We start from the raw sequence: 27337 nt of genomic DNA, 5'->3' as shown, positions 1-27337 counted from the left end.
CAGTATGAAGCTAACCTAATTGGCTTCATTAATGACAGACCCATTCATCTCCGCCATATTGAAGTGGACCATCATGTTGAGAACGTGTTCTCTAACAGATGCCCCTTATTGCATATGGACATTGAAGATGTTTTTCAGAGCATCATGCCTGAGTTATGCAGACGGTTGTCCGAACATCCCCTGTAGGCACTCCATGATCTCACGGGCAGTGATCATGGGCTCATTTTGGCCAAGACTTCAGAAAGGCTTGCCAAGATGTATGCTCTTTAAAACGTTCAGGAGGGGTGTGAGCTCATATGCCCACCCTCATGGGCTCAAAATGGGTTGTATTCGGTCAAGGCGACCCTCGCTCCTCAGTTGAGGGCACATGCTCGTCAGTAAAGAGCTCGTAAGACTCGTTATGAGAGTGAATCTCGCGTTCGTCAGTAGGGAGCTTGTGAAACTGATGCTCTAGGAGTTCTGGCTCATGAAACCAATGTTCATGACTCTTGTATTCACAGGAGTTACTATGAGCATCCACATCATTGTGTGATCTATGTATCTCTGAGAAGGTTTTCTTGGCATCAATGCGCTCGTATATGTGTCGTTCATCGACCCTAGTGTCCCTATACCGCCTCTCTCTGTCGAACATGATTAATGATGTGGGTGTGATCCTTGTCTGTACAATACAATGAATAATTTGTTAGTTATATGTGACATTCACCTTAAATCCAAGTAAATTGTGATGTAATACACTAACCTCGATGGACTCAAACACGTCTCGCACTATTGTTTTGGTTGGTAATGAGTATGTACACCCCTATATCAGGAATCGAGGTGCGACATGTTCATTCAGTTAGGTTACAACTTTTTCGACAACCGTTGAAATGATCTCTTATGCCCACACCTACCATAATTCATAAACGATTATAAGACAAGCATAAGTAGTAGTTGACATTAACATTACAATGAGTAGATCTTGTAGGGCTAATGAATGGATATTACCTGAAATGCATGAGGAAACCCCAGTAGATTGTACTTGACAATGTAGTTCTTATTATGCTTGAACCTTTTTTTGTAGTTCTCTACCTTACCACTCAATCCTCTTTATAGTCCAAGTAACGTCCTCTCCCATAACACATTTCCCCAATCCATGGAATTGAAGTAATCTAAATCCTCCATAACAATTAATAAGGTCTTGTCGACATTGGCCCTCTTCTCCCTTCCCATTATACCCAATTCAGTGTGATAGACCAATGTCATCTTACAACCATCCATGTCGTTCTCAAACTCCATTTTCTTGTACACTGTCTCTAAGGTACTGATATGAATGTCCCCTGCAAAATCATTCTTGAAGTAACTATTATGTAATGATCTAGTTACTTTAACTCCCTCCACAACTACTGGATTAAGTGACCGCCACAATCCCGTCACCAATAGAAAGTCTTCTTTGGTGAATATTGCAAATGTACCATTCAAATCGAATGCCATTGCATCCTTCCTATTGTCTTCAACCTCTCTTAATAGAATGTGATGGACTAATGAACTGTTGAAGATAATTTTCATGTCCACGAATCACCCAAATACCGTCTTCCTGAAGAGGGAAAGTTGAGTAGGAGTAAGCTTCTCTTCCACTATCTCGTTAGTTGTCCCAATGTGAGAGGATAGGCTGGTCGCTTGGCTTGAAAAACGATCCTGGGGAGGAATCATGAATTGTCTAGCCATATTGCATAGAATAACAAAAAACAGGGGTAAATAAGAATTCTGTTCAATACTCGATACATGATACTCAATGCACGATACAAGATACTTGTTCCTCGCTACTCGATTGCTCGATACCCAGTATTCAATGTCTCAATACCTAATATATGTTATATGGTGTCCCTTACTCACTATATTACAAGTGACTAGATGGTCGATTATCGAGCATTCAGTTTGATTTTCCACCTTCATGCATTATCTAACTCAATCCCTAAGCTCTAGGCGGTCCAAAATAAAAAAAATATGAAAAATGAAACGAAACAAACTCAAAGTCTAGCCAAACATGCAAGAAATGAAACACAGAAATGAAAATCGTGTTGGTCGAGTATCGAGTAACGTGCAAGTGCATATCGAGGAACATGATGCAGAGATAGTCGAGTTTCGAGTGAATGATGCCAAAATACAAATAAGGAGAAGAATGTTACCTAATGTAGAGATAGTCGAGTTTCGAATGTAAAAGTGTTGTCGTCTAAGGATATACAATCGAACGAACAAAGTGAATAGTTTGAGCTTGTCAGAAGTGGTGAAATAATGGACTTCAAACACCTTTAAACGGGTTAAGAATTAAAAAGAATTGAGTATAAAATAATCAAGTATCGAGTATGGCGTGGATATGATCGAGTATACACATGTTGATTGCAGCCGTATCGAGTGACCATGAAGTTGGGTATTGAGTGACGAGCCATTAGATAACGAGTGACGAGCCATCGAGGATCGAGTAAATTGTATTGGCAGGCGCGCGGGGTACATCTCAGGGGCGAATCGATAAAATCACATGTTTATGATGTAAGCAAAATGCTACTTTCCATTACTTTCTCTATAGGTAGTTATTTTTCATTTGGGCCTCCCAAGTGAGGTCAGCCGCACAAAAAACCCCTTTGGTCTTCTCCAAAACCCTAAACAGTGAGTTAGTTTCTTGTGGCAATTAAGAGCATTTTTCACCCAACAAATTTTAATAAAGGGTATTTTTTAAAACAAATTAAAATCCTAATCAAATCAACCATATTTAAGCCACATAAGAGCCACACCAATGGCAATTAAGATGATTTTTTATTTTTTAATTGTACATGTCATTTTTCGTTTGTTTTATCAACGATGAGGGTGTTTTTGAATAGATTTTGAAAGTTTAAGGGTATTCTTGAAACGTTTCAAAGTTCAGGGTATTTTTGACACAAAACCCAAAGTTCAAGGGTACTTTTTATAATGGTTATTTCGGTCATTAAACTTTGAATCTTGTTCTATTTTGGTCCATAAACTTGAAAAAACGATTGTTTTAGTCCCTAAATTTTTAAAAAGTGTTGATTTTGGTCCTTACTATCAAGATTTTGTTAACTCTTTGATGAAATTGCGTTTAGCATGTGTGAGCAAAATGAAGGTGAAATAAAATGTCAACGAACAACCATCATAAAATACTAAACTGCCAAAATCTTGAAGGTAAAATAACTTTTGAGTTTTATAGAAAATTGTTTTACCACCTAATTCAAAATTGAAACCCTAAATTTTTTTAGTGTGACTAACTTATTTACAATCCTAGTCATCTCATCATTTTGTTTTTGCTTAAGAGTTGACAGAATCTTAATACTGAGGATCAAAGTAAAGCACCTTTTAAAAGTGTTTGGACTGGAATAGACGTTTTTAAAAGTTGAGGGACCAAAATAGAACCAATTTCTTTTAAAATTTTAGGACCAAAATAGAATCAGATTCAAAATTCAAAGACGAGAATAAGATTTAAACATTTTACAATTTAGCCAAATGAAAACTAAAGAAATAGTTCCCCGCTCCCCCTCGTTGTTAGTAATTTTGGGACTTTTCAGGGTTTAAGCTCTCCTTGTTCAATGTTCAATCCTCCCATGGAGGGTTTTAGAAAATTTCAGCTCTAACATAGTCCCTCTCTTCAACAATGGCACACTCCCCCTTTTCTCTCCTCTTCCTTAAGCGTCTTCCCTTTTCTTCTAAAACCCCCATTTCACCTCTTTCTTCCCCCCTCCTATCTCATCTCCTCGCAATCGGAACATCCAAGCGATTTGTCACCTCCCAAATCTCTTCAGCTCCCTCTCCACCTTCATCTGATCCCAAACCCAATTCCCTTTCAGCCCGGATGAGCTTCATCTTCGATCAAATCGACGCCATTGAAAAAGAGCGCTCTCAGAAGGACCAAACTCTACAGAGAATTCGAGCCTGGCGGAAATCGAAAACCACTCAGAATCCGCCCCTTGAGAATCTGAAACCGGAATCGGCGTTAGGGAGTGGTCATCTTGGTGATAATGTTAATAATTCGGAGTCTGCTTTGGGAATGGACGAAGGAAATGAGGTGGAAATTATGGGGAAGAAGAGGAATGAAATTGAATTGGTGCATCCATGGCCGGAGTGGATTGAGATGATGGAAAGGTTAGTTCATCAGAATTACTTTGATCATAGGAGGAAAGATGAGGGCAAGATGGTGGAAGAATTGGGATTCAGTGCCTCTGACATTGCTTTGGAAGAGGACGTTGGGTTGGATTTGTCCAAGGATTTTAAGGCAGTTCACACTGCGTGCCTCAATTTTGGTAAGGACCGGTTCGACATTCTGAGGTCAGTAGCTCTGCATTTCGACTTCAGTATGTGATAAAAGTTTGACAATACTTGTTTTGTGATTGCACCTGATTAATGGTGATGCAATAATAATGGTAGTTTGGTATGAGGATGTAGATCTTTAGATAATCTACTTTCAGATTACATTTATTTTAAAATTTGGGTAGTTTTGGACTGGTTTAAGGTTCATGTTTTGAGTGGTATGTTGTTCACACAGTTTCTTGGTGCATTGTACCTCTTTTTGAACTGAATGTCCTGTTTTTTCTTTGGAAAATGTTCTTAGTGGTAATAAAAATCGTCTGTAGTATCATGATCTTCTGTCCTTTTTTTCCCCTCTCTTCCATTTTTGGGATTGTGGGTGTTGATAGTTTTGCTATTTTTCTGGATGAAAGATTTCCAGCAGTCAAAGAAGAAAACTTGAGAGTATCATAAGTGGGTGGGATAAGTGCTACTGGGATTATAGACTTTTAGAATCCCCACTTTTGGCTATGGTTTTGTTTTCTGTGGGGTTTTTGTATTCTTTCATTTGAAAACTAGTTGCTCCTTAGAAATTTGCTTATGAGATTTTATGTGAGGACATCCGTAGAAATTTGCTTCTGAGATTTTATGTGAGGACATTTGTTACTTATAATCAAATATTTGAATTCTATAAATTGAAATGTTAAGATAAATAAGTTATCATCTTTCTTAGCTGATATTCGATAATGAGAGCATGTACGAATGGTTTTGAGATGGCTTGGAGGAAACTGTCAGTTAAAATTGAAAACAAATCCTTTTCGTGTGAGTTTGATAAGCAGAGTAAAGGCAGAATCATCCGGATGCCTTCAGAAGAGTTCTTGTCGATTTTCTGAATGGGAAAGAGAACTATGACTTGAAATGAGTTGTTGGAAGAGAAGATAGATCTTTTGCTGAAGTGACGAAGGGCTCTTTGCCTAGACCTAGCCATCAACCGCTGAGAAAAGAAGTTGATGTCGACAATATCTCTAATGAGCTTACTAGAAGGTCATTTCAAAGAAGAGAGGAGGTGAGGAAAATTTGTTGGAACAACACCATTGCCGTTACAAAGAGGGATTTCCATGATGATTGGAGTAGAATATTGGAGGAGATCCAAAGACAGACAGAACAACACTTCATCATTAATCCTTTCCAAGCCGATAAAGCTCTTCTAAAGTGTCCAGATGGAGAAATGGCCAGCTTGCTTTCTTTGAATTTTGGATGGGTTATGGTTGGCCCCATTACTTTAAAGATGGAGCATTGGGATAGTGCAAAACATGGAAGACTGTCAGTGGTCCCTTCATATGGAGGTTGGGTGAAATTCCGAAATATTCCTCTTTATTTACGGAACTCGAGAATCTTCGAAGTGGTAGGTGATCTGTTTGGCGGCTTTATTTATTACGCCGAGGAAAATTCTAGCCTCATTGATTGCCTTGAAGTGGCTATTAAAGTTAGAGGAAACTATTGTGGATTCGTCCCCTCTGAGTTCAAAATTAAGTTTGATGATGAAGAGTTCCTCACCCAGGTGGTTAGGTTCCAGGAAGAGTTCTTCACCCAGGTGGTTAGGTTCCAGGATGCAAACATGTTGATCGATAGAGTCGTCGGAATTAATGGAACCTTCTCTCCGGAGGAAGCACAACGTTTCTACAGAGGACTCGATAGCTCGGATCCAAACCTGATCGATGTTTGGCACATGGAGAACAAAGGGCTCTGTTCGGTCATCGATGTGACTGATTTAGAGCAAACGACGGGTACGATTTTGCAGATGGAAAAAAAAGCCCTTTTTCTCTCTTAGGTAAGTCAGAATCACGTGGAGAGACCTCCACCTCTCAAGGCCAAGCCACGGTTCAGGCCCACGTTGTGGAAGAACGACTAAAGGCCATTGATAAAGATAAAGGAAAGGCAATTGCCGAATCCCAAGAAGTGGTGGCTCGAAGTGGGCCTCGACCCAAAGGGATATTTATAAAAGAAAAAGCGTAGGTTTCCGATCTAGAGAAGGATGACGGGCTTCGAAATGGACCCCAACCTAAAAGTATTCTTATAAAAGACAGGGTCCATTCTTGTGGTGAAAGGAGGCTGTCTCAAAAACACGTGCGAACAAGGGGATTAAATTTACTGTTGAAGAGAAGAATAATTCTTGCCTAAAAAAGGGGTTATTCATTCTACAACGAAAACAAAACGTGGCTCCCCTTCGAAGTTGAGAGTGGAGTCAAGCATAATGGAGTCTAATCCTCAATTAGACACCTCGTTATTGAGCCCAAGAAGTTTAAGGATGGAAAATCAGTTCACCGCTTTGGAGGAACAGGCCGATGACTTTACTGTGAATAGTAATGATCTCCTTTTTGGGGGTGATATTGAGCAGGAAGTGGAAGATGTCGACAACCAGTTGGTTATCGTTAGTGATGAAGCTCTCCCAATTGAAGCTCGTGTGGGGGAGGCTGAATTTGAGAGCGAAACTAAAATTGAGCCGACCGCGACTCAACAGAAACCATTCCTCTAAGTAAAGAGGTCATCAAAGCTTTGCTTGAACATAACTTATGCATTAGAGCCATCTCTAGGAAAAGCAACGTTCAGAAGAAAAACGAGGCCCAAACAAGAAGCTGAATAGAGAAGTTAAGGCTTTACTAAGTAGTTGGGAAAAAGAAGTTGCAGCAAGTAGAACTAGTAGAGATCATGGGCCTGAGGTTTCTTTATGTTAGTACTTTCGTGGGACATATGAGGCCTTAATGCTCGCCCTAAAAGAGCTCTAGTCAAAGATATATTAGTTAAGTTTAATCCGATCCTGGTCATCCTCCAGGAAACAAAGCTTATCAACGTAGATAGGAAGCTTGTGAAGTCGGTTTGGAGCAGTCGCCGAATTGGGTGGGTGGCTTTAAATGCCATTGGTTTCTCTGGGGGTATTTTGGTTATGTGGAAAGAAGACTCAATTGCAGTGGCCGATTCCATTCAAGGTCAGTTTTCCATGTCCATTCACTTCAACTCCATTATTAACATTGATGGTTGGATCATAGAGTCTACGGGCCTTGTTCTTATAGAAGAAGAAGTGATTTCTGGAAAGAGCTGTCTGATTTATAGGGGTGTTGCAATAGTTTCTGGTTCATCGGAGGTGATTTTAATGTTGTTCGTTGGGTCTCTTAGAAAAGTGTGGGCGGGCAAATCAATAAAAGTATGAATTCGTTCAACTCTCTAATTGAAGAATTGGATCTCATTGACACCCTTATGAGAAATGGTGCTTTCTCTTGGTCTAGGTCAGGTGATGGTTTTGTTGCCTCCAAGACTGATAGATTCTTGCTACCTAAGCCATGGGTGGAGTTCTTCCTCAATGTTACTATTGATGGGCTTCCTCGGGTTACTTTAGACCATTTTCCCATTTTGTTACGCTCAGGTGCTCATTCTTGGGGTCCCATTCCTTTTAGATTTGAAAACATGTGGTTGGGTCATAAATCTTTTTACAAAAAGCTGGAGACTTGGTGGGGGGGCTTGAAGGTTGAAAGGTGGCCTGGTTATGCTTTTATGGAAAAGTTGAAAGGCTTGAAGGGCTTCCTAAAAGCTTGGAACAAGGAGGTCTTTGGCAGTGTGAACTACCAAAAGAAGATCCTTACTGATAAGTTAGAGAAGCTTGATACCTCAGAAGAAGGAAGTGTTTTCTCGGTTGATAATAGAAAGGAAAGGGAAGTGTGCCAGGCAGAGTTAACTGAGATTGTGTTTAGAGAGTAGTGTGCTTGGGCGCAAAAAAGTAAGATTTAGTGGCTTCGAGAAGGGGAAGGGGATGAGAACTCCAGTTTTTTCCATAGATGGACTTCAGCTCGTAAAAGTAAAAATGCTATTTCTATGTTGGAGAACAAAGAGGGGTAGATTCTCCTTAGAGAAGATGAGATTATTGAGGAGATTGGTTGGGTGTTCTAGCGGTTTGTACAAGAAAAACTCTAGCCTGTGCTTTACTTTTGACGGTTTGGAATGGAATGTCCTTTGGTTGTTCCTTTCTTTCTCGGTTTAATGCATTCCTCTTTTTCTTATTAAAAAAAATGTGAGGACATTTGTTTCGATAGTTCTAGTATAGTTGAACTTTTCACTTGATTTAGATTTTTTTCCTTAATCTATGTTTCCTTTTTTATCCAAGCGAAAGTTTGGCATATAACTGACTAAATTTCTAATATTTTATTTTCTTTTCCTTTCCAACCACCTATTGTGTTTATACCATATTCTTTGGCACCGTGAGTTTGCGAGCTTTGTTTGGGTTTCTTTTTTCAAACGTTTGGTATGATGTGGGCTCGTCGTCGAGACGTTAGAGATATGATCGAGGAGGCCATCCTCAATCTGTCGTTTGGGGAGAAAGGCCGTTTTCTCTAGTTGGCTAGTGTTTGTGCTATTGTTTGGGTGTTGTAGGATGAGAGGAATAGAAGGGTATTTAGGGAAGTTGAGAGGGATGCTAGAGATTCGTGGTCTCTTATTCGTTTTCACGTTTCTCATTAGGCTTCGATTTCTAAAGTTTTTTGTAATTATCCTATGAACTTGATCTTGTATAGTTGGAATCCCTTCTTATAGGGGGATTCTCCTTTTTTGTGTACTTGTTTTTTTTTTCTTGTATGCATGTGTATTCTTTCGTTTTTTCTCAATGAAAGTTGTTCTTCTAAAAAAAAAAAAAAAACCATCTATTGTGTTTATTTACTCTTGTATTTAGGTTAATCCTTGTTTTGGAACTGTGTATGTAAATTTCCAGAATAGATGCAATTGTTGTAAATATACTAGTCCAAGATCTAAAAGTTTTTATTGCAGGTCGTTGTCAAGAAAAGACATCCAAATTTTGGTTGGTTTTGGGTGCCCAAGTCCAGACAAGAAGGTTGTTTTCTCTGCAAAACTCTTGAGGAAGCTCGTTCATCTGGATGAAGGAGACGTGAGTACTTCTTTGCTGCTTGTATTTGTTCCTAGCATGTCATGAAGTAATGGAAATGATCATAATACTGAAAATACTTTATTTTGCATTTCATTTGTTTATCGTCACACTGTTTACAGGTTTTTGGCTTCTGTAGTTTTTCCATTACACCTTTAACTTTCAAGTTCAACTAGCTATGTATTGAATTAATTCTATGTTAGGTACAGATCGTGATCTGGGTTTATAGTTCGTTGAGTTTCTACATTGGAGTAAAAGTTTTCTGGTAGTAACAAGCTACCATAATGATAATTCATTAGGATTATTTTCAGATATTATTTCCCTCTTAGAGCACGTATTAATAATAAAATAATATATATATATATTCAATTTATAACATTTAGTGTTAATATGCATTGAAGATGTTATTTTACCCCATACGCTTATTTTCTGCTGCTCATTTGACCTACGTAGTATAATTTCCTTTCTTTTTTATGCTTTGCTTTCTTTTCTGTCTTCAGGTCTGCAGTTCCTGCAGTTTAAGAAATTCTTGTGAAAGAGCATATTTGGTGACTAATAAAGAGGATGAGGCACGCACAATTGATATCATGCGACTTTTATTTACTTTTGGTTTTGATCCCGTGAATGGAGCTGTTGTCAACGATTCCCTTCTGAAGCGAAAAACTGTTAAAACAGTAGTTCGCAAATTACTTCATGAGGTTGTCAAGTTGGGTTCAGTCCCAATAGATCCTACTCTCACTCCTCCTGTAATCAAAAAGCCTCCACCAAAAGTGAAGCAGCCGCCACCTCCTCCAAAGAGGCGAGTAGGACGTGATGATGTTGAGATGAAAAAAGGGGATTGGCTTTGTCCTAAGTACGTATTTCTCACTATCAATTTACTATCCCAAGTGTTTAGTTTTTTTAATCTCTGGAACTGTATTATGCTTTGTTTGAAGTGATGACCATGTGGAAATGGTTTGTTGCTCCATATAAAAGACTCATTTGGTCTAGAAAGCATGGACACCGACATGCGACATGACACGATACGACATGGTGATATGCCAATTTCTAGAAATGTAGGACACGACACGTTGGGGACACGTAATATTTTTTTTACATATTTTTTTTTAAAAAATAATATATGTGATGATACTTGTAGATAAATTAATCATATATATTGAACATACAATACTTCTTTAAAACATAAATATTAGTTGTCTAAGTTCAATAAAAAGTTACAATAAAAATACAAAATCCTAAATAGAGATTACATCTTTCATGCAAAGCAAAATGTCAAAATCTAGAAGCTTAAAACACTATTCTCAAACTTCCATAACATCTCCATCTTCACAATTGTTAGCCTCGTTGCAACTACAATCATCAGTGAAAACTACTGCCTCTAATTCTGGTTCATCTAATGATAAATTAGCCACTTCAAGCATCCCAACTTCTTCAAAAGAATTAAAAGAATTTTCAGCAATATCCCATAATTTCGTCTTTCCATGTGAATATTCTGGGCTTCTTCTTGACAAAAGACGCAAATTACTAGGGATATATACTAGATCATTTGCATGTTGTGGCATCAACTTGTTTCATCTAACTGAATTAATAAATGAGTGCATATTTCGATTCCTCTCACAACATGAAGATGAAGAAGGCTGACCTAGTATCTTAAAGGCAATTGATTGAAGCATTGGTGCATAGACACCATCAATAGCCCACCAATCCTTTGCATTCTCATTGTACCTAGTCGTTATAGAATCAACGTCATTAAAATATTTTCCCATTGTTGAAAACTTAGCAAACTCCAAATTCACTTTGGTCCGATCTTCTGCATCAAGAAAGTATCTCTTGAGGCATTTCATTCTCTCATGAGTTACTTCAATGTCCTTATGTGGAGGTATTCGATTAGGATCTTGCTTAAGCCATTGTTCACTACAGTACCTAAATACAAGTTAACAAATGTTGAACTTTTAGAAACTATAATACAAAGAAAGAAAGAACGACACAATGGAGATGGAAAGAAAATGAAGGGGCTGGCAACTGTAATGTTAAATTAGGATTTTATTTGTGTCTGTTTTCTTATTATTATTTTTTTAATTTTGAAGGTTAAAATAATAAAAAATAAAAAATAAAACAACACTTGTCCCAACGTGTCAGAAATTAAAAAAACACACACACAATTTCACGTATGTGACATGTGTCAGGCGCTTGTCGGTGCATTAGTATTGGACACATGTTCGACACTGACACTTCATCCAAAAGGAAGGGTCCGTGCTTCATAGCATATGGTACTTAGAAAATCAGATCCTAGAAACTTATAATAGTCTAATTGTTGATACTATTATGTTATGGAGGTCATTAATGTTAAACTACTGTATTTTTGCCTCTGCCTTTTGTAAATGCACTGTGCTATGGCAGTTGCCAAAATTTGGGCGTATCTGGAGATTCCCCAATATTCTCTTTTTCAGTTGTCACATTGAGTTTGATGTCTGTAATGCAAATTATCAAACTACTTTCAGGTGTGACTTCATGAACTTTGCAAAAAATACGGTGTGCTTACAGTGTGACGCCAAGCGTCCTAAACGGCAGCTGCTTCCAGGAGAATGGGAATGCCCAGAGTAAGAATTTTCACATCTACTTAATTGTTTCTCCATTTAGATACTTGAACTGTATCAGTATGGATTATAAAAGGATGCCTTAGTTACACTTTCTTTGCAGAGAATCGGTTAGAGGGTGTGATTTTGAGCATTTATTGGTCTGGATAATTACCCCACTTTTTTTTTTCTTTTTTCCTTTTGGGGTAAGTCTGGGTCTGCTGGAGCACTCTTGGGTATAATTAGTGTGGGGACGAATTATTTAGCATAGAAGAATTATTTCTTTATTTTCTGATAGAAGAAATAAAATTAGGAAGAAAAAGGAGGGATCGATGGAAGCATGGTTGAACATTCAATTGTGAGTGCTTGCTTCACTTGACTTTTTGCTAACGTCATTAATTTGTAGTCACTAATCACCAGTGTCATACCAAAACTATCAAGGATATTTAGAATAAGATGCCAGTTGTTTGGTGAGAAATAAAATAGATTATAGAAGATTGAAGTGGTTGTAGCTGCAATAACTATTTTTGAAGTAACGAAAAATCAATGGCCACAATGATTGTGAGAGTTGAAAAGTGCATCCTTGCTTCTTTCTCATTTAAAACCTCGTTACAAGAAACTTTCATCTAACATGGCTTCAAAATATATCTTCTATCTCAGTAGTAACTAGTTTGAACTTTCAAACCACAGCACTAAATGATATTTTGTGTTGAATCAGAAATTGTGATTTTGAGTTATGTTACATCAGTCAGTTTCCTATCTGTGGCAGGTGCAACTTTTTAAATTATAGGAGAAATATGGCATGTTTCCACTGTGAATGCAAGCGACCAGCCGACACATTAGATAATGAAAAGCAAGAAAAACAGCACGTTCCGTCGAGGTTAGAAAAGATTGCTAATAGGCAGGAGGTCTCTAATGCCTGGAATTTTGACTTTGATGATGACGAGTCAGATGGGGCAGATGTTGCAGCTTTTGAGTATGCAGATTCGTCGGTTGCAGTGGAAGGATCTCGTTCAGATAATCAGGCGAGAGGAAGCAAACTTAGCTGGGATCTCCCAGAAAGAGAGCACTCTGACACTGGAAACAGAGGTCCAGGCGTTGGATTTGATGACTTTCTCGATGAGGAGGACGATATTGATAGTTATGAAGTAGATAGCTCAGTGAATAATTCAGCAAGGCAGCCTCATTCGATTCACTTTTCTGACATTGAAGGGCACTCAGGGTCAGAAGATGGTGATGACCTTGACCACAGACCTGGCGCCCGAGCTTATAATAAGCGTCCAAGGCGTCAACAAGCAGCTTTCTCTGGTTCTGAGGATGATGAACTTGATTTTGTCTCTAATGACGATATTTCTGTTCAGCAAAATTGGAAGTCTAGTCATCTGGCCAGTTCAAGGCATAAAAGTAGAGGCAGTGGTTTGACAAGTCGATCAAGGAGGGGATTAAGCTATGGTTCTGATGTAGAACTCGACCTTGATTCCGACCTTGATGAGGATTTAGATGAAAGTTCTCGATCTAGACCGAGTAAAGGAAAGGATTTTGGCTCCAGTAGGAAGCAGTTTCAAAGGAGAGGAAGTTCTCGAATGGAAAGCAGCCTATCTCCTGGATCAAATTTTGGTGATTTTGATAGAGGTATGAACAGACAAAAATTGAGAGGAAATCAGAGAGAAAATAATAGAAGGGGAAGCGAACACCGAGCACGTGGTGATAAATACACGAGAGGGAGTGAGTTTCAATCTAGCAATTTCAGGAATGGTAGAAAGAACACATTTCGCGACGACTTTGATGACTTTGATGACAAGTCCCACCGATCTCGTGGTGCTAATTCAAGATTTCGTGCAAACAATCGTGGCGGGCAAGGAACTTATAGCTCGGGAGCTGGCAAGCCAGACTTTAGGAGTTCTAAGGAAGGTTACAAGAAACATCGACCAGGAAGGTTTAATGAATACGATACAACTGCGGATAAGGATTATGGTGACTTCAAAAACAGTAGACGTGTTATTGAAAGATAGAGTCCAAGAGAAGCTTAATTCGTAATTTGGGTTCAGCTTCGATCGTCAGTGACCCTCTGTATACCCTCTGTAAGAGTTCTATTCAAAAGATTCCATATTCCTGTCATTGCTAACCAAAAGATCTCTTGTGCCATTGCCTGTAAAATCAATCCTGTTTCATTCTGAAGTGTTTCACTTCTAAAATCACATATGATCTCTAGAGAGCAAGGCATTTGAGTTTTTGTATTAATTTTGGTTATATGAGTGGGCTCTTAATCCCTCATTATCGTTTTTGATCTGTTTGTTCTATTTGTACTTTTGTATTTTTTTTAAAAATAATACAAACCAATCTTCAAAATTCGAGGATATATATATAGAGTCAACGGCCGTCTGGAGGCTGCCCATCGCATTTTTGTATATAATATAATTGTATGTTTATACCTTTTATATATAATATGTTGGTATGTTGGGGTTCATTATACCTAGGGGTCGACTCACCAACCAAGGTTAGCCCTAAAAAGTCTCGTACTTCATATGTAGGCTAAATTATAGAAAATATCATTTTACTTTGTATTTTATGTAAAAAAATATTCTTAAATTTTTAAAAGTTTAAAAAATATCTTTAAATTTTTAAAAAATGTTAAAAAAATATCTTTATCATTACTTTCTTCACTATGTTCTAAAAATACCATTGAATTTTTAGAACTTTCAATAATATTTCTAAATTTAAAAAAAGTACAAAAATACCTTAGTACATGAATGGAAATCATTAATATCTTGTTTAAAAAATATTCTTTAAAAAAAAAAAAATTTAAAATTATCTTTCAACTTTTAAAAATTGCATTAATACTCTCAACCTTTTAGAAAAAGTTGAGTTTAAACAGTTAGTATACTAATCAACTTAATCGAAATTATCCTAAGTTGGGAAGCAATCGATTTTAAAACAAATTAACTGTACTTGGTTTTTTTTTTTAATTTTTTTTTTTTTTATATAGATAGTCTCATTCTCATTTATTCAATTCTTACCCCATTTTCTTAGCAACCAAATAGATATTAAAACTTCAAGTTAAAACATATAAAAGTCTCACAAAATTCCGAAATCAAAATCTTCTCTTAAAATTCATCAAAATGATAAATAGTCAAATAAAAAGAAGGATGTATTTGGTTATTATCACACACTCAATAGCATACAACCTTGTTAAAACATTTAACTCATAAGGTCCTTTGGTAGTTCCATTATTCTCTTTCTTCTTGTTATAGTCTATACATCTTAACTTTAGGTGCTTTTTTTTTTGTTTATGTGTAATATTTGTTTTTTTTTTTTTTTTAAATAAACAAAAGTCAAACCATCAACAAAAATAGGGCAAGAGAATATTGAAGAAAAGAGGGGAGGAAAAATAAAGGAAAAATAAAGAAGTACGTCAGGTCATAAGCTCGAAGTAGGGTGAAAGAGAAAATGGAAGGAGGGAGGGGGACGGGGTGTGTAGATAAACAGTAAAGTTATTTTTTCAACTTCTTTTTTTTTTTTTTTTTCTTAAAGGTAAAGGTATTAATGCAACTTTTAAAAGTTTATAGATATTTCTACAATAAAGTATTAACAATTTCTATTCATAACTGTAAGGGTATGTTTTAATTTTTTATTTTATTTTAATTTTAATTTTATTTTTTATTATTTTTTTGAAGTTTAAAAGTATTTTTAAAACTTTTAAAAGTTCAAAAATATTTTTGAAATAAGATACTAAAAATTTCCATACAAACTAATGATAAGGGAATTTTTGAAATTTTTTTAAAGTATAAAAATATTTTTGAAACATTTGAGAGTAGGAGGGTATTTTGATACAAGGTACAAAGTTCAAGAGGTTTTTTTTTAATAATTTTTAAATTTAGCCTCACATATATATAGCTAGAAACTACAATTCCATTATGCTAAAAGGTGAGTTTTCTAAATGATAATTTTTTCATTAACATGTCATATAAATTGATTTATTAAGATAAAATTTTTATTTAAAAAGCAGAGTCAGACAACATTTGAATAATATAGCTACACAAAAAGTACTAAGACTACGTTATATATAAGAGAAATAAGGAATAGGATAAACAAAATAGGTGGTCAAATACGTTAGTAGCTACAATAAAGAAAATATATTCCATGTATATTTTTAATACATGTCTTAAATTTTATAACTAATCATTCGTTAAAATCGTATATTTATTATTTAAACAACATTTTGGAGGGGCCATGGCCACATAAGAGAATTCATAAACTTCTTTGTCTCAAGAATATAAGCTATATAGGCCGTTAGCTCAACTTTTATTCGGGCTGTTTTCAAATGTAATAAAAAAGTCTAAAATATTTAGATGAATAGCAAAATATGAACCCAATCCAAAATGAATTAAACAATACAATAAAATCGATGTAAATTAACGAAAAGTCCAGCCCACGGTAGTGAAATACCAAAAAAATCCCCAGTCCATCCAAAAATCGTGTCCATCCACGCGACCTGTCCACGATTAATCAGCTTACCCATCCAACCCGCCCGATACCCACGTTCACGACCCACGTCTTCTTCCAACGACAATGACTTCTTCTTCTTCATCAAACAGTATGCGATCACCATCTATTGTGCTTTATCTCTTTTATCACTGGCTTCTTCTTTCGCTGCTTCATCTTCTCCTCTTGCTTCTGTTACTGCTTTTTCTTTTTCTTTTTCTTCTTCTTCCTCCCCTATTGTCACTGCTATTAATGCATGTTAATTCTTGCAATCCTTTGAATCGAAGTTACAATTTATCATCAAATCAACTCTTAGGCTATAATCCTTCTATTTTCTTTTCATTTCATCAACTCTTCCATTTAATCATACTTATTAAATCTTATTAAACCTAATTTTATGTAAATAGATGATAAGCAAAAAAACAAAAAGTAGTCAAAGATGAATCATTAACAAGTAAAGGAAGCAAAGGAAAAGGAAAGAAAACAATGAAAGCTGAATCATTAACAAGAAAAGCAAAAGAAAACAAAATAAAATCTGAAGAGAAGAAGAAGGTGAAATCAAAGTAGTTGTGAAAGAGAGTGATGGTGTTCTACCACTGTCTATAACAAATAGACAGTGATAGGACTACTAAACATTGTTAATAAAACCATAAAAAATAAACACAAATACTTGTCTAACTGAGTCTATCTATTGATAGACAGTGATAGTATAGAGTTCTATTACTGTCTATAAGTAGATAGACACAAATAGACATCTATCTGTGTCTACCAAAGTGATAGAAGTTCACCCACCGTTTGCTTCTAATTTATTAATTGTGTTGTTTATTGATTATTGTTGGTAGATAGTGTTAATAATTTGCACTCTATATCTTTTTGTTCACTAAGCGATAGAAAGTGATAGAACCACTAAACAATGTTAATAAACCATCTAACATTGGTAGAATTATCAAAGATAGACACAAACATTTGTCTATCTGAGTCTATCTATTGATAGATAGTAATAGTAGATAGACACATATAGACATCTATATGCGTTTATCAAAGTAATTATTAATTGTTATTGGTAGATAGTGATCTTGTTAATGCTTTGCACTCTATGTTAGTGATAGTGTTTTATTATTTTCAGTTTTTGAAAGTGTGAATCTATTTGGAAGAGACATTAATAGTGGTAATTACTGAAGTATATTTGTTCTATAATGTTATTGCTATTGTTGGACTTTTTTCTAGTTTTCTGTACTTAGTTATTGTGATGGTTTCTGAAATATACTTGTTATATAAAATTATTGCTATTGCTTTGCTCTTTTTCTAGTATTTGGAACTTGTTCTAGCATTTGGTACTTGTACTCTATTTTCTTGTTCACTACGCTAAGTAGATATAAATGATATATAATATTCTATTAATGTCTATCATCGATAGATAGGGGTAGACCATTATCACTATTTATCTACTATAAACATTGATAGTCTATCACTGTCTATCTGTGATAGACGATGATAGACTTATATTGTCTATTTATGATAGACAATGGTAGGCAGATATCACTGTCTATAAATAGATAATAGATCATGATTTTGTTGATAGTTATCCTGCTAGTTGTTGGTGTTATTTAAATAGTTTCTAACATATTATTAAATATATCTTTTCAACAGGTGGAACATGAATTGATTATGAAAAATGAGAATAGAAACTTATAAGTTACTGTCTACTTTAGTGTTGAATTTGATAAGAACAAAATTAGATGAAACAAATTTTCCTCAAGTTTTAAATGGTCCATTTGAACACTTTCTTAATATTAAAATGACCAAAATACCTAACCAATTCCTCAACTACTTAGTAACAAAATAATACTATACAAAGAAGTCGGATGTCCTAGCATTCAACTTTAATGGTCATATAACAGGATTTGGGTTGAAGGAATTTTGTTTAATAACTAGATTGAAAGGCCACAAATTCCCCCAATTAGATTTAGGAGAAAGAAAAGTGTCTAAACTTAGAAATGTTTTTTTTTTTTTTTTTTTTGTTCATGATGATCATATAACTAGGAGAGATATAGAGAGAACTTTCAAAACACTACGCAATGAGGAAGACTCATTGAAAGTTAAATTAGCCAATCTCTACAACATAGAAGCTTTTTTAATCCACAAGCAACAACACAACCATGTCAATTTCAAACATCTAGACATTTTGGATGATGAACAAGTCTTCAAAGACTATCCTTGGGGAAGATTGTCTTACACCCTAACCTATCAATTCTTTAAGAGAGTATCATATATTATGAAACATGATGTCTACCTTCAAGGATTCCCATTAGCATTAGTTTATTGGGATTTTGAGACAATCTCAAAACTTTCTGATTTAGATGTTGGATTTGAAGAAAACTTGGAATCGAAGATCCAAGAGTCATCACTGGGAGTGCTTGGAGTCAAATGAGTGGAGGACTCTAAATGAGAGAATTTTCGAAACAAAAGTTGTAAGTAATTCCTTAAATGAGAACATTTTCATTGTCTATCACTTTAAAGATAGATAGTGATAGAATTCTATCTCTGTCTATCACTAATGGTGCTAGTTTTTTTCCTCTAATAATTTAACATCTGTTTACTTGTAGTTTTGTATACACCATTGCGTCAAATAGAAGAAGATCTCAATCAACTTTCAAATATTTTTTAGAACTTGAGGCAGATGAGGAGAGAGAGAGGAAAAAAAGCGAGGGAGAAAGAGAGACAAATGAACCAAGAAAAAAAATGAATAAATTGAAGAAGGAGAAGAAAATTAAAAAATGAAAGAAATTAGTGAACTAAAGAAAGACCAACAGAAAATAGTAGAAGAACAAAATCTTTTGAAACAAGACCAAAAAGAAATCAAAAAAATGTTGAGGTCAATTATGGAAAGCCTGAATGGTAGACTTCCATTAGAAAATCTTTCACAACAACAAAAGCAGAAGAAAAAGAGCATGAAAAAGGTGTGAAGAAAAATAAACCGCCTTCTTGTAGCTTTCAAATTTTGGAAGACAGTGATGATATTGATATAATGGTTGACTATGCAACAACATATTTATCCGGGGTAAGTATTTGCTTTGATATATACTATTCTATTTTTGTTTAAATATAACCATACATTTACTAACTAAAATTGCTTTTCCTTGTAGATTTAAGTTGAAAATGAGACATAAGTCTTATTAGTGTCTATCCCAGTTAGACAGTGAAAGTTCTCTATCACTATCTATCTTAATATTATGCTTTTTAGGTTTCTTACTTTCTTTCTTTCATACATTTAAATAAATGTAACCATACATTTACTAACTAAAATTTCTTTTCCTTCTAGATCCAAGTTGAAAATGAGAGACAAAAGGAGAGGTTTGTATGTATGATAGACAGTGATAATCTTCTATCACTGTCTATCTTAATATTATGTTTTTTAAGTTTCTTACTTTCTTAAATAGAAAACAATAGATTCTTAGATAGAAAATAATAACAAATTGTTTTCTTGTAGGAAACTAAGATCCAAGCACAACAACTTCAAACACAAGGTGATTTGGATGGAACTACAACTATAGTTTTGGAAACACCCAAGACACAAGAGTTGCTTGAGGTTTAATTCTTTTCTTAAGCTACTTTTTGTTCAAACACAAGAGTTGGTAGACAAAGATAGATTACTGTCAGTGTCTATAGACACTGATAATATAGCCTATCAGTGTCTATTTGGGATAGATAGTGATAGTCCTCTATCACTTTCTATCTTGAGTAAATAGTGATAGATCTGAGATAGACTCTGATGTCTATCTCTATTTATCTGGAGGACTATCAATGTCTATTTAGGATAGACAGTGATACAAGATTATCACTATCTATCCCAGATAAACAGTGATAGTCCTTTATCAGTGTCTATCTGAGATAGACAGTAATAGTCATGTATCACTGTTTCTCTGAGATAAATAGTGATAATCGTCCATGACTGTCTATCTGAGATAGATAGTGATAGTAGCCCTCTATAATAGCCTATCAAAATATTAAGTTTTTTTTAAGTTTTTTTATTTTCTATCATATGTTTGCAGGTAGATAAAGTTAAAGAAGACGCTGAAACAGAAACAGAAACAGAAAAGGTAGAAGATGAAGTCGAAGAAGATGCTGAAATTGATAAAGAAGCTGAAGTAGAAGAATTTGAAGTTCAAGAAGAAGAAGTTGAACAAAAAGAGAATAAAAAAAGAAAAGGAAGATCAAAACATAGAAATGAGAAAAAGGTAAATATCATTGTCTATATACATGATGATAGACAATGATAGTAGCCTATCATTGTCTATTATTCAGTGTTCTTCTTATGTACTCCAATATTTTCTTACAGAAAATCAATGAAGAAGAGCAAATTGAGAAAGAGAAAGAAGATGAAGAGCAAGTAGAAGAAGAGCAAGAGAAAGTAGATGAAGAGAAAGTAGAAGAAGACTAAGAGAAAGTAACAGATCAAGTAGAAGAGGAGCAAAATGAGGAGGAAGAAGTTCAAGAAAAGCACAATGAAGAGGAAGATACTGATAAAGAAGAGAATGAAAAACACTGAATGATAGAATCTGCACTACCTTGAATCTTCTATGATTTTTGGCATCAATTCGTTGAATGTTTCTTTCAGCAGCCCTGTATTTTATTCTTCACTCATTTAGCTTTCAGATAGCTCTGAGATCATTTCTTTTGGCTGAGTAAAAATGGCCAAATCAATCCTCTTTCCATAATTCACATTTATAGAGAATTTTGCATGAATTCCAGCTTCCTCAATTTTGCCAAGCAGCCTCCCTAACTGGCCTTTTCGTCATATTTGGCCAACTCTCATGAAGCCACCTTATGCTTCAGCCATGTTAATATGTCTTTCACCACCCAACACGTCGCTTTCAATGTATAGGATCTTGCTTCAATGCATGGATCTTCCTTTACTGCCAACGCATCACTAGGTTTCAAGCTTCTTAACACATGACGTATCTCCAAGCCCATCTAACCTCTATGAAGGGCCAACCAGCACATGGTTTTCCTCCCTCAAGTTAAATCCATCGATGTGAAATTCCTTACCTTATGTCATAGTTTATTTCCTTTCCTTTCAACGTATGGTTGTCTTCAACGCACGGTTGTTGCATAATTCTCAATGCATGAAGCTTGTTTGAGGTGTCTTGCATGTTCTACTTGGACCTACTCCTTAGGTATCCTTTACTCAACGCATTATGCATCAATTTTACCCTTTCTAAGGCTTATTTGGACGCATGGCAGCCCTTATCATGCGTTCAACTTCCTCTCTTTTTGTAACGACCCGACCGTTCAAGTACTCTGATAAGGGCCGTTACAATAAATACACATTTAAAACCCATATATTGACCATAAAAATTCACTAAAACAATAAGGATAGTTTTTTTCAAAATAAACTAGAAAATAAATAAATAATAAATAAAATAAAAATTTTATTTAGGGTCCCCTAAAAGTAATACTTATAAAGAAAACATTCAAAACATTAAAATTTGTTGTCTCACATTAAATTATAGTTTCAAAACATTCAAATAACAAAAACATAGATTGAGCGAAAGCGATTTCTCTTGTCCTCATATGGCTCTGTCACGAGTCCCATATGTCACTCGCCTACCTATTTTAGTCATTCCCTGAAAAACATAAAGGAAGAAAGGATGAGTATAACAATACCGAATAAGTGATCCGCTACTGGGCCCTCTAAGTTATCTGTTAGTTAGTGTATCTAGGCACCGATGTATACCAATCATATCTGTCGTAGTGATCTCGAAGGAACATGCATCAGTCACAATGTGTAGCCCGAAGGTCCACCAATCAGTCATATACATGAACCCAAAGGTACATGAATCAGTCATAGTGTATAACCCGAAGATCCACAAATCAGCCATAGATATGAACCCGGAGGAGCATGAATCAATTGTAGTGTGTAACCCGAAGGTCCACAAACTAGTCGTAGTATGCACATGTATAGTAATATGTGTACACCTGCCCAGATAAAAAAAACTAACAAGAACCCTATAACTTAGCATGCATCAGTTTTCGTATAAATCTTATGTTATATTTTACTGTCGTTTATCTTAGGGGTAATACGGTACAATCATCATCGACAAGAAAGTTCAATCCAATCATTCTATGCCATTAAGTCATGTAGTTCAATCAGTCATAAATTATCAATCCAAACAATCTAGAATAACCAGTCAAATCAGTCGGAATAGTCTCAAGAAATAGTCTAAGTACTCTTAACTAAACAGTCCAAGTGGTAGGGATGACTTGTTCGAAGGTGAACCAGTAGAAAGACACTTACCTCAAATTTTAGTCAATACGACCTTAAACAACCTTAACTTTTGTTTGCCCAAAAGGTCACCAATCAAGTCCTAAGTGATAAACTAGAAATTCGGATTTCCAAAATAAGGCCAAAATTCCTAATAATCCAATTTACATCATCTATTAAGGCCAAATATTTACAGTTGCAATGTCCAATTACTTACCCAAATTGTCTCGAAATTGATCTCAAATTTGGTGAACAACACCTCAAAATCCTTCGATTCTTGAATCAAACCCTATACCAAAAATCAAAATTAATTCCATCATTTAGGACATAATTCCAATCACAACTTAACTCGAATGTCTCCAAACAACTTACCCAACACATGGTTTAATTCCAAAACCACTTCGAAGCTTCAAAATCAATACAATCCAATAATTATATCACTAAAATCAACCTTTAACTTTAATGGACAACAACTTTAGACCTTTTAATCCAACCTCCAAAAATCACAATTAAAACGAAAGTTAAGATGATACTTAATGGGTATTCAAAAATTCTCAACAAAGACCCCAAACCTTACAAAAAAAAAAAAAAAGATGCCTAATTTTAATCTAATAGGAAAGCACCTTGAGTGTCTATAAAACCCAATTTCAACATCAAAACAATATGGGTGAGCCAAAACTCAAACCAAAATTTGATGGGTATTCAAGATCTTCCAAGAAAACCTATAAAACACCAAATAACTTACTCAAGATATCAATTCCGGTGACAATGGTGCCAGTGGCGGTGGCAACCATAGACAGGCGGCGGGTGTTACTGTCGGATGGTACAAATTGTCTAGGCTAACGGCTGGTAGTGAGAGTCTTGTATGAGAAGGGTTTGCGAGAGTGAAAGAGAAGGGGAATTTCCAGTTTTGTAGATTTTATTCAGCAGCGATTACAAAAAAACCAGACGTTTAAACAATGATCCTACCGTTCAAATGAAATCCTATATGTCCCGAACAGACTGACCAAATTTTAGTACGATCCAACGGTTTAAACATCGGCAATCGACAATTTTGTGAAAGTTGTCATTGAAAAATCGAATTGCTTTCTCTCCGATTTTCTACTTCTTTTCACTCTCCTTAAATTTCAAAAAAAATCCCAATTCTTTCATTTTTTTTTTTCAAATTTTAAAAAGATAAATAAAATATTTTATCACAATATCTCTAAAATCTCTAAAGATTCTACTAAATTTATAAATCAATTAACTTCTTAAATTACCTTAATATGGCTTCAAAAATCAAAATTAAATGCCATAAAATCAATAAATTTGATACAAATTAAACTCTTTCAAATATTTAAATCAATTTAAAACCACATAAAATTAATTATCTCCTTAATTGTTTTAAGTTGGCTCCAAAATCCAAAATCAAAGGGAGGCAAAATTCAATATTTTCAAGATAATGAGTTCGAATATCTAATCAATTAAATTCAATTTAACCAATAAAAGCTTTTCAATTATTTCAATTTAATCCCAGTTTCCAAAAATGAAAGGAAAATTAAAACTCAATAATTTTAGATAACTAACTTGAATTTTCCTAAAATTCGGGATGTTACATTCTTCCCTCCTTAAGAAACTTTTGCCTTTGAAAGTCCAAGTATTTAAAGGCTCGTGATACTTAGTTCTTGTCTCATCCGCATGTTTCCAAATTACTTCTTCGGACCGATAATTCTGCCAGAGAACTTCTAATAGCATTATCTCCAAGTTTAAAAAAGTCTTCACCACTCTAGCAAGAATTTTTCCTAGATTGCTCCTCGCCCTCATGTTCTCATTCAAATGCAAGCACTCATAGTCCAACACATGAGACCTATTTTTCATATATCTCCTTAACCTACAAAACTTCTGCCTAAGACAAACATTAGGCATATGAAAATTGCCTTTTTTTTTTTTATATATATTTATGACTTGGCTACTTCAACTCTCGTATCACTTGTATTTTGCTTGGAGCTAAAATAATTTCTCCTTTAAAAGTCAAATTAATGGCATCATTTGTTTCTCGTTCTAACTTTGTGCCCAAAATCACGATCACCTAAACCTTGATAACACTAGCAACAACGTACCTTTATAACTAATAAAGCCTCATTATTTCATGTCAATAGTTCTCGAACAACTATTGCTACTAATATCTCCACTTACAATATTTCCTCCAACTCCACTATAATTTGAAAAATCTTGTCAAGCACTCTTCCAACTCGTGATTGTTTAGCTTAATCAAATTCTCATGCTAAAACTTAGTTTTAGGACCAATAGCTTCAGCAGGATATCCATTCAACCAACAAATACTAAGATCTAAAGTTCCAAGTAGTAATGGGATTGTTCATACCAATTCCAAATGTTCACAAACACATACACCCTATCTTAAACACCTATGTTCTTAATCTCAAAACATTAGTTCTCTTACCTTCTCAAAACCACAAAATATTTCTCAAATACTTTTGTTTTCCCTTACGCTTATATTTTTCAAGACCAATAAATTCAAGATGCTCTTTTCCACTTTCCTAGTGAAATATATATATATCAAAGCATATGGCTATTTGAATCCCTTTCCATAGTCTACAATCCAACAACCTAAAAAAGCTATATATATATATTTTTTTTTTGAACGATGCCTACTGGAGTCTAAAATTCTAAATGGTAATGAAACATTCCTCCTTTACACTAAAACCAACGCTTTGTATCCACCCATATCATATCTTAAAATCCAAACCACACTTAACTATTTGAGAGTCTTGAACTGATTAATTTCCATTTACCTCTCCAAGTAATAAAACCATTCCTTAAATACTTTTATTTTTCTTTACATTTATCCTTGCTTAACCCAACAACTTGAAGGTGCACTTTTCACTTTCCGAGTGAAACATAATCTCTAAACCAAGACATATGACCCTCTATAACATTTTCTAGAAATCTAAAATTCCATTTCAAACTTGGAACTTTAGTAGGGTATCCCCACAAGATAACATTGCTTTTAAATTTTAAAACATTTATCCTTCCTCTTGATATGGTTAATTAAACTTGAACCTTTTCATTGCAACAAACACATAGTTCAAACCCAAGCACCTTAAGAATTTTTCAATCCAACAACTCGTTTTTTTCCATTTAAAGGCAATTATAATTTCAACCATCTTGGCCTTCTTTGACCAATTCATCTTACCTGGGTCTTATGAAGAGTTCTTCATACTATCACTTTATGCTACAACTAGTAATTCTTCTTCCTTTTAGGCACGTTACATGAAGAACCAAAACACCATACCTTGCTCGGTCCACCAACTTTGATACCATGAAAGTGATCATGACCTATTAATCCTTTCAAATTTCTCTTGAAACATTTTGACTCTAATTTCTAGTCATTTTTAATAGAATTAAAGTCTCTTCTTCACCTCTTTTGTATCTTATAAAGCAAATTTAATCTCGTACCTAAGAATGTGCACCTTGTGATAAGGCTTCTTGTAGCACCACAAACTTTATTCTCTTATTGCAAACCGTAATATTATTTCAAATTGCATTCCCAATTCATCTACCTTATTCTATGATTTAACCAAATCCATCCTTTTCTTTCTTTCCTGTTATAAGTCCATAACACTTCATAGTTCTATCAAGTTTCAATATCTATGAACGAAAATATATGTCTGTTTCTATCATTCATTCCATTAATTAAACTAATGCCATATGACCTTATTATGATCCTTCTTTGTTTCCATAATACCAAGACAAAATAGTTATCTCATATTAACTTCTTTCAGGTCACTAAACTAGAAATGACATTCTATCGGTACATAAAGCTTAGACATGAAGGCCTTTAAACACATTTTCTATAAAACATTTAATGAAAAAACATACCTGGCGAGGACGAAGGATTCGTAGTTAGCCATAATGGACATAAAACCAAGACTTAAATCGTAAGTCAGTCTACAGAACCTAAAACCAAGCTCTGATACCAACTATAACAACCCGACCTTTCGAGTACTCTGGCATGGGGCCGTTACAACTAAATACACATTTAAAACCCATATATTTTGACCATAAAAATTCATTAAAACAATAAGGATAGTTTTTTTTCAAAATAAACTAGAAAATAAATAAATAAAACTTTTATTCGAGGTCCCCTGAAAATAATATTTATAAAGGAAACATTCAAAACATTAAAATTTCTTGTCTCACATTAAATTCTAGTTTTAAAACATTCAAATGACAAAAACATAGAAGCGATTTCTCTTGTCCCTATATGCTCTGTCATGGATCTCGTTTATCACTCGCCAACCTATTCCTTTCATTTCCTGAAAAACATAAAGGAAGAAAGGATGAGTATAACAATACTCGGTAAGTGACCCACTACTCGACCCTCTAGGTTATCTGTTAGCTAGTTTATCTAGGTACCGGTATACACCCATTATATCAATTGTAGTAATCCTAGAGGAACACGTATCAGTCACAGTATGTAACCTGAAGGTCCAACAATCAATCATAGACATGAACCCGAAGGTACATGAATCAGTCATAGACATGGACCCGAAGGAACATGAATCAGTCATAGACATGAACCCAAAGGAATATGAATAAGTCGTAGTGTGTAACTCGAAGGTCCACAGATCAATCATAGACATGAACCCAAAGGAACATGAATCGGTCATAGATATGAACTTGAAGGAACATGAATCAGTCATAGAAATGAACCTGAAGGAACATGAATCAGTCATAATGTGTAACCCGAAGGTCCATAAATCAGTCATAATGTGCACATATACAATCATATGTGTACACCTGCCCAGATAAGAAAAA

General features: G+C 34.9%; 2 protein-coding genes across 2 annotated transcripts; one reads left to right on the top strand and one right to left on the bottom strand.

The window, feature by feature from the left end:
• Positions 1 to 1086: 1086 nt before the first annotated feature.
• Positions 1087 to 1545, bottom strand: LOC150035693 (uncharacterized). Its single transcript, XM_090314398.1, has one exon. The coding sequence runs from the start codon at positions 1543 to 1545 to the stop codon at positions 1087 to 1089; it is 459 nt and encodes a 152-aa protein (XP_090170524.1).
• Positions 1546 to 3496: 1951 nt separating this feature from the next.
• On the top strand, positions 3497 to 14131 carry LOC120079783 (zinc finger (Ran-binding) family protein). The gene is made up of 5 exons (XM_039034169.2): positions 3497 to 4311; positions 9082 to 9199; positions 9697 to 10049; positions 11698 to 11796; positions 12542 to 14131. Exons 1-5 carry the CDS (start codon positions 3641 to 3643, stop codon positions 13782 to 13784), a joined length of 2484 nt encoding a protein of 827 aa, XP_038890097.1. The 5' UTR covers positions 3497 to 3640; the 3' UTR covers positions 13785 to 14131.
• Positions 14132 to 27337: the final 13206 nt, after the last annotated feature.

The sequence above is a fragment of the Benincasa hispida genome, chromosome 6, assembly GCF_027475165.1.
Source record: "Benincasa hispida cultivar pf3 chromosome 6, pf3_genome.v1.1, whole genome shotgun sequence".
NCBI classification, from domain to species: Eukaryota; Viridiplantae; Streptophyta; class Magnoliopsida; order Cucurbitales; family Cucurbitaceae; genus Benincasa; species Benincasa hispida.
This window is presented reverse-complemented; position numbering and strand designations above follow the sequence as displayed.

Bases quoted from the DNA above. Each gene is read 5' to 3' on its own strand.
- LOC150035693 (XM_090314398.1), bottom strand. From the start codon at position 1,545: ATGAAAATTATCTTCAACAGTTCATTAGTCCATCACATTCTATTAAGA.
- LOC120079783 (XM_039034169.2), top strand. From the start codon at position 3,641: ATGGCACACTCCCCCTTTTCTCTCCTCTTCCTTAAGCGTCTTCCCTTT. The intron at 10,050-11,697 runs GTACGTATTTCT...AACTACTTTCAG, and splicing joins GGGGATTGGCTTTGTCCTAA to GTGTGACTTCATGAACTTTG. The intron at 11,797-12,541 runs GTAAGAATTTTC...TATCTGTGGCAG, and splicing joins GGAGAATGGGAATGCCCAGA to GTGCAACTTTTTAAATTATA.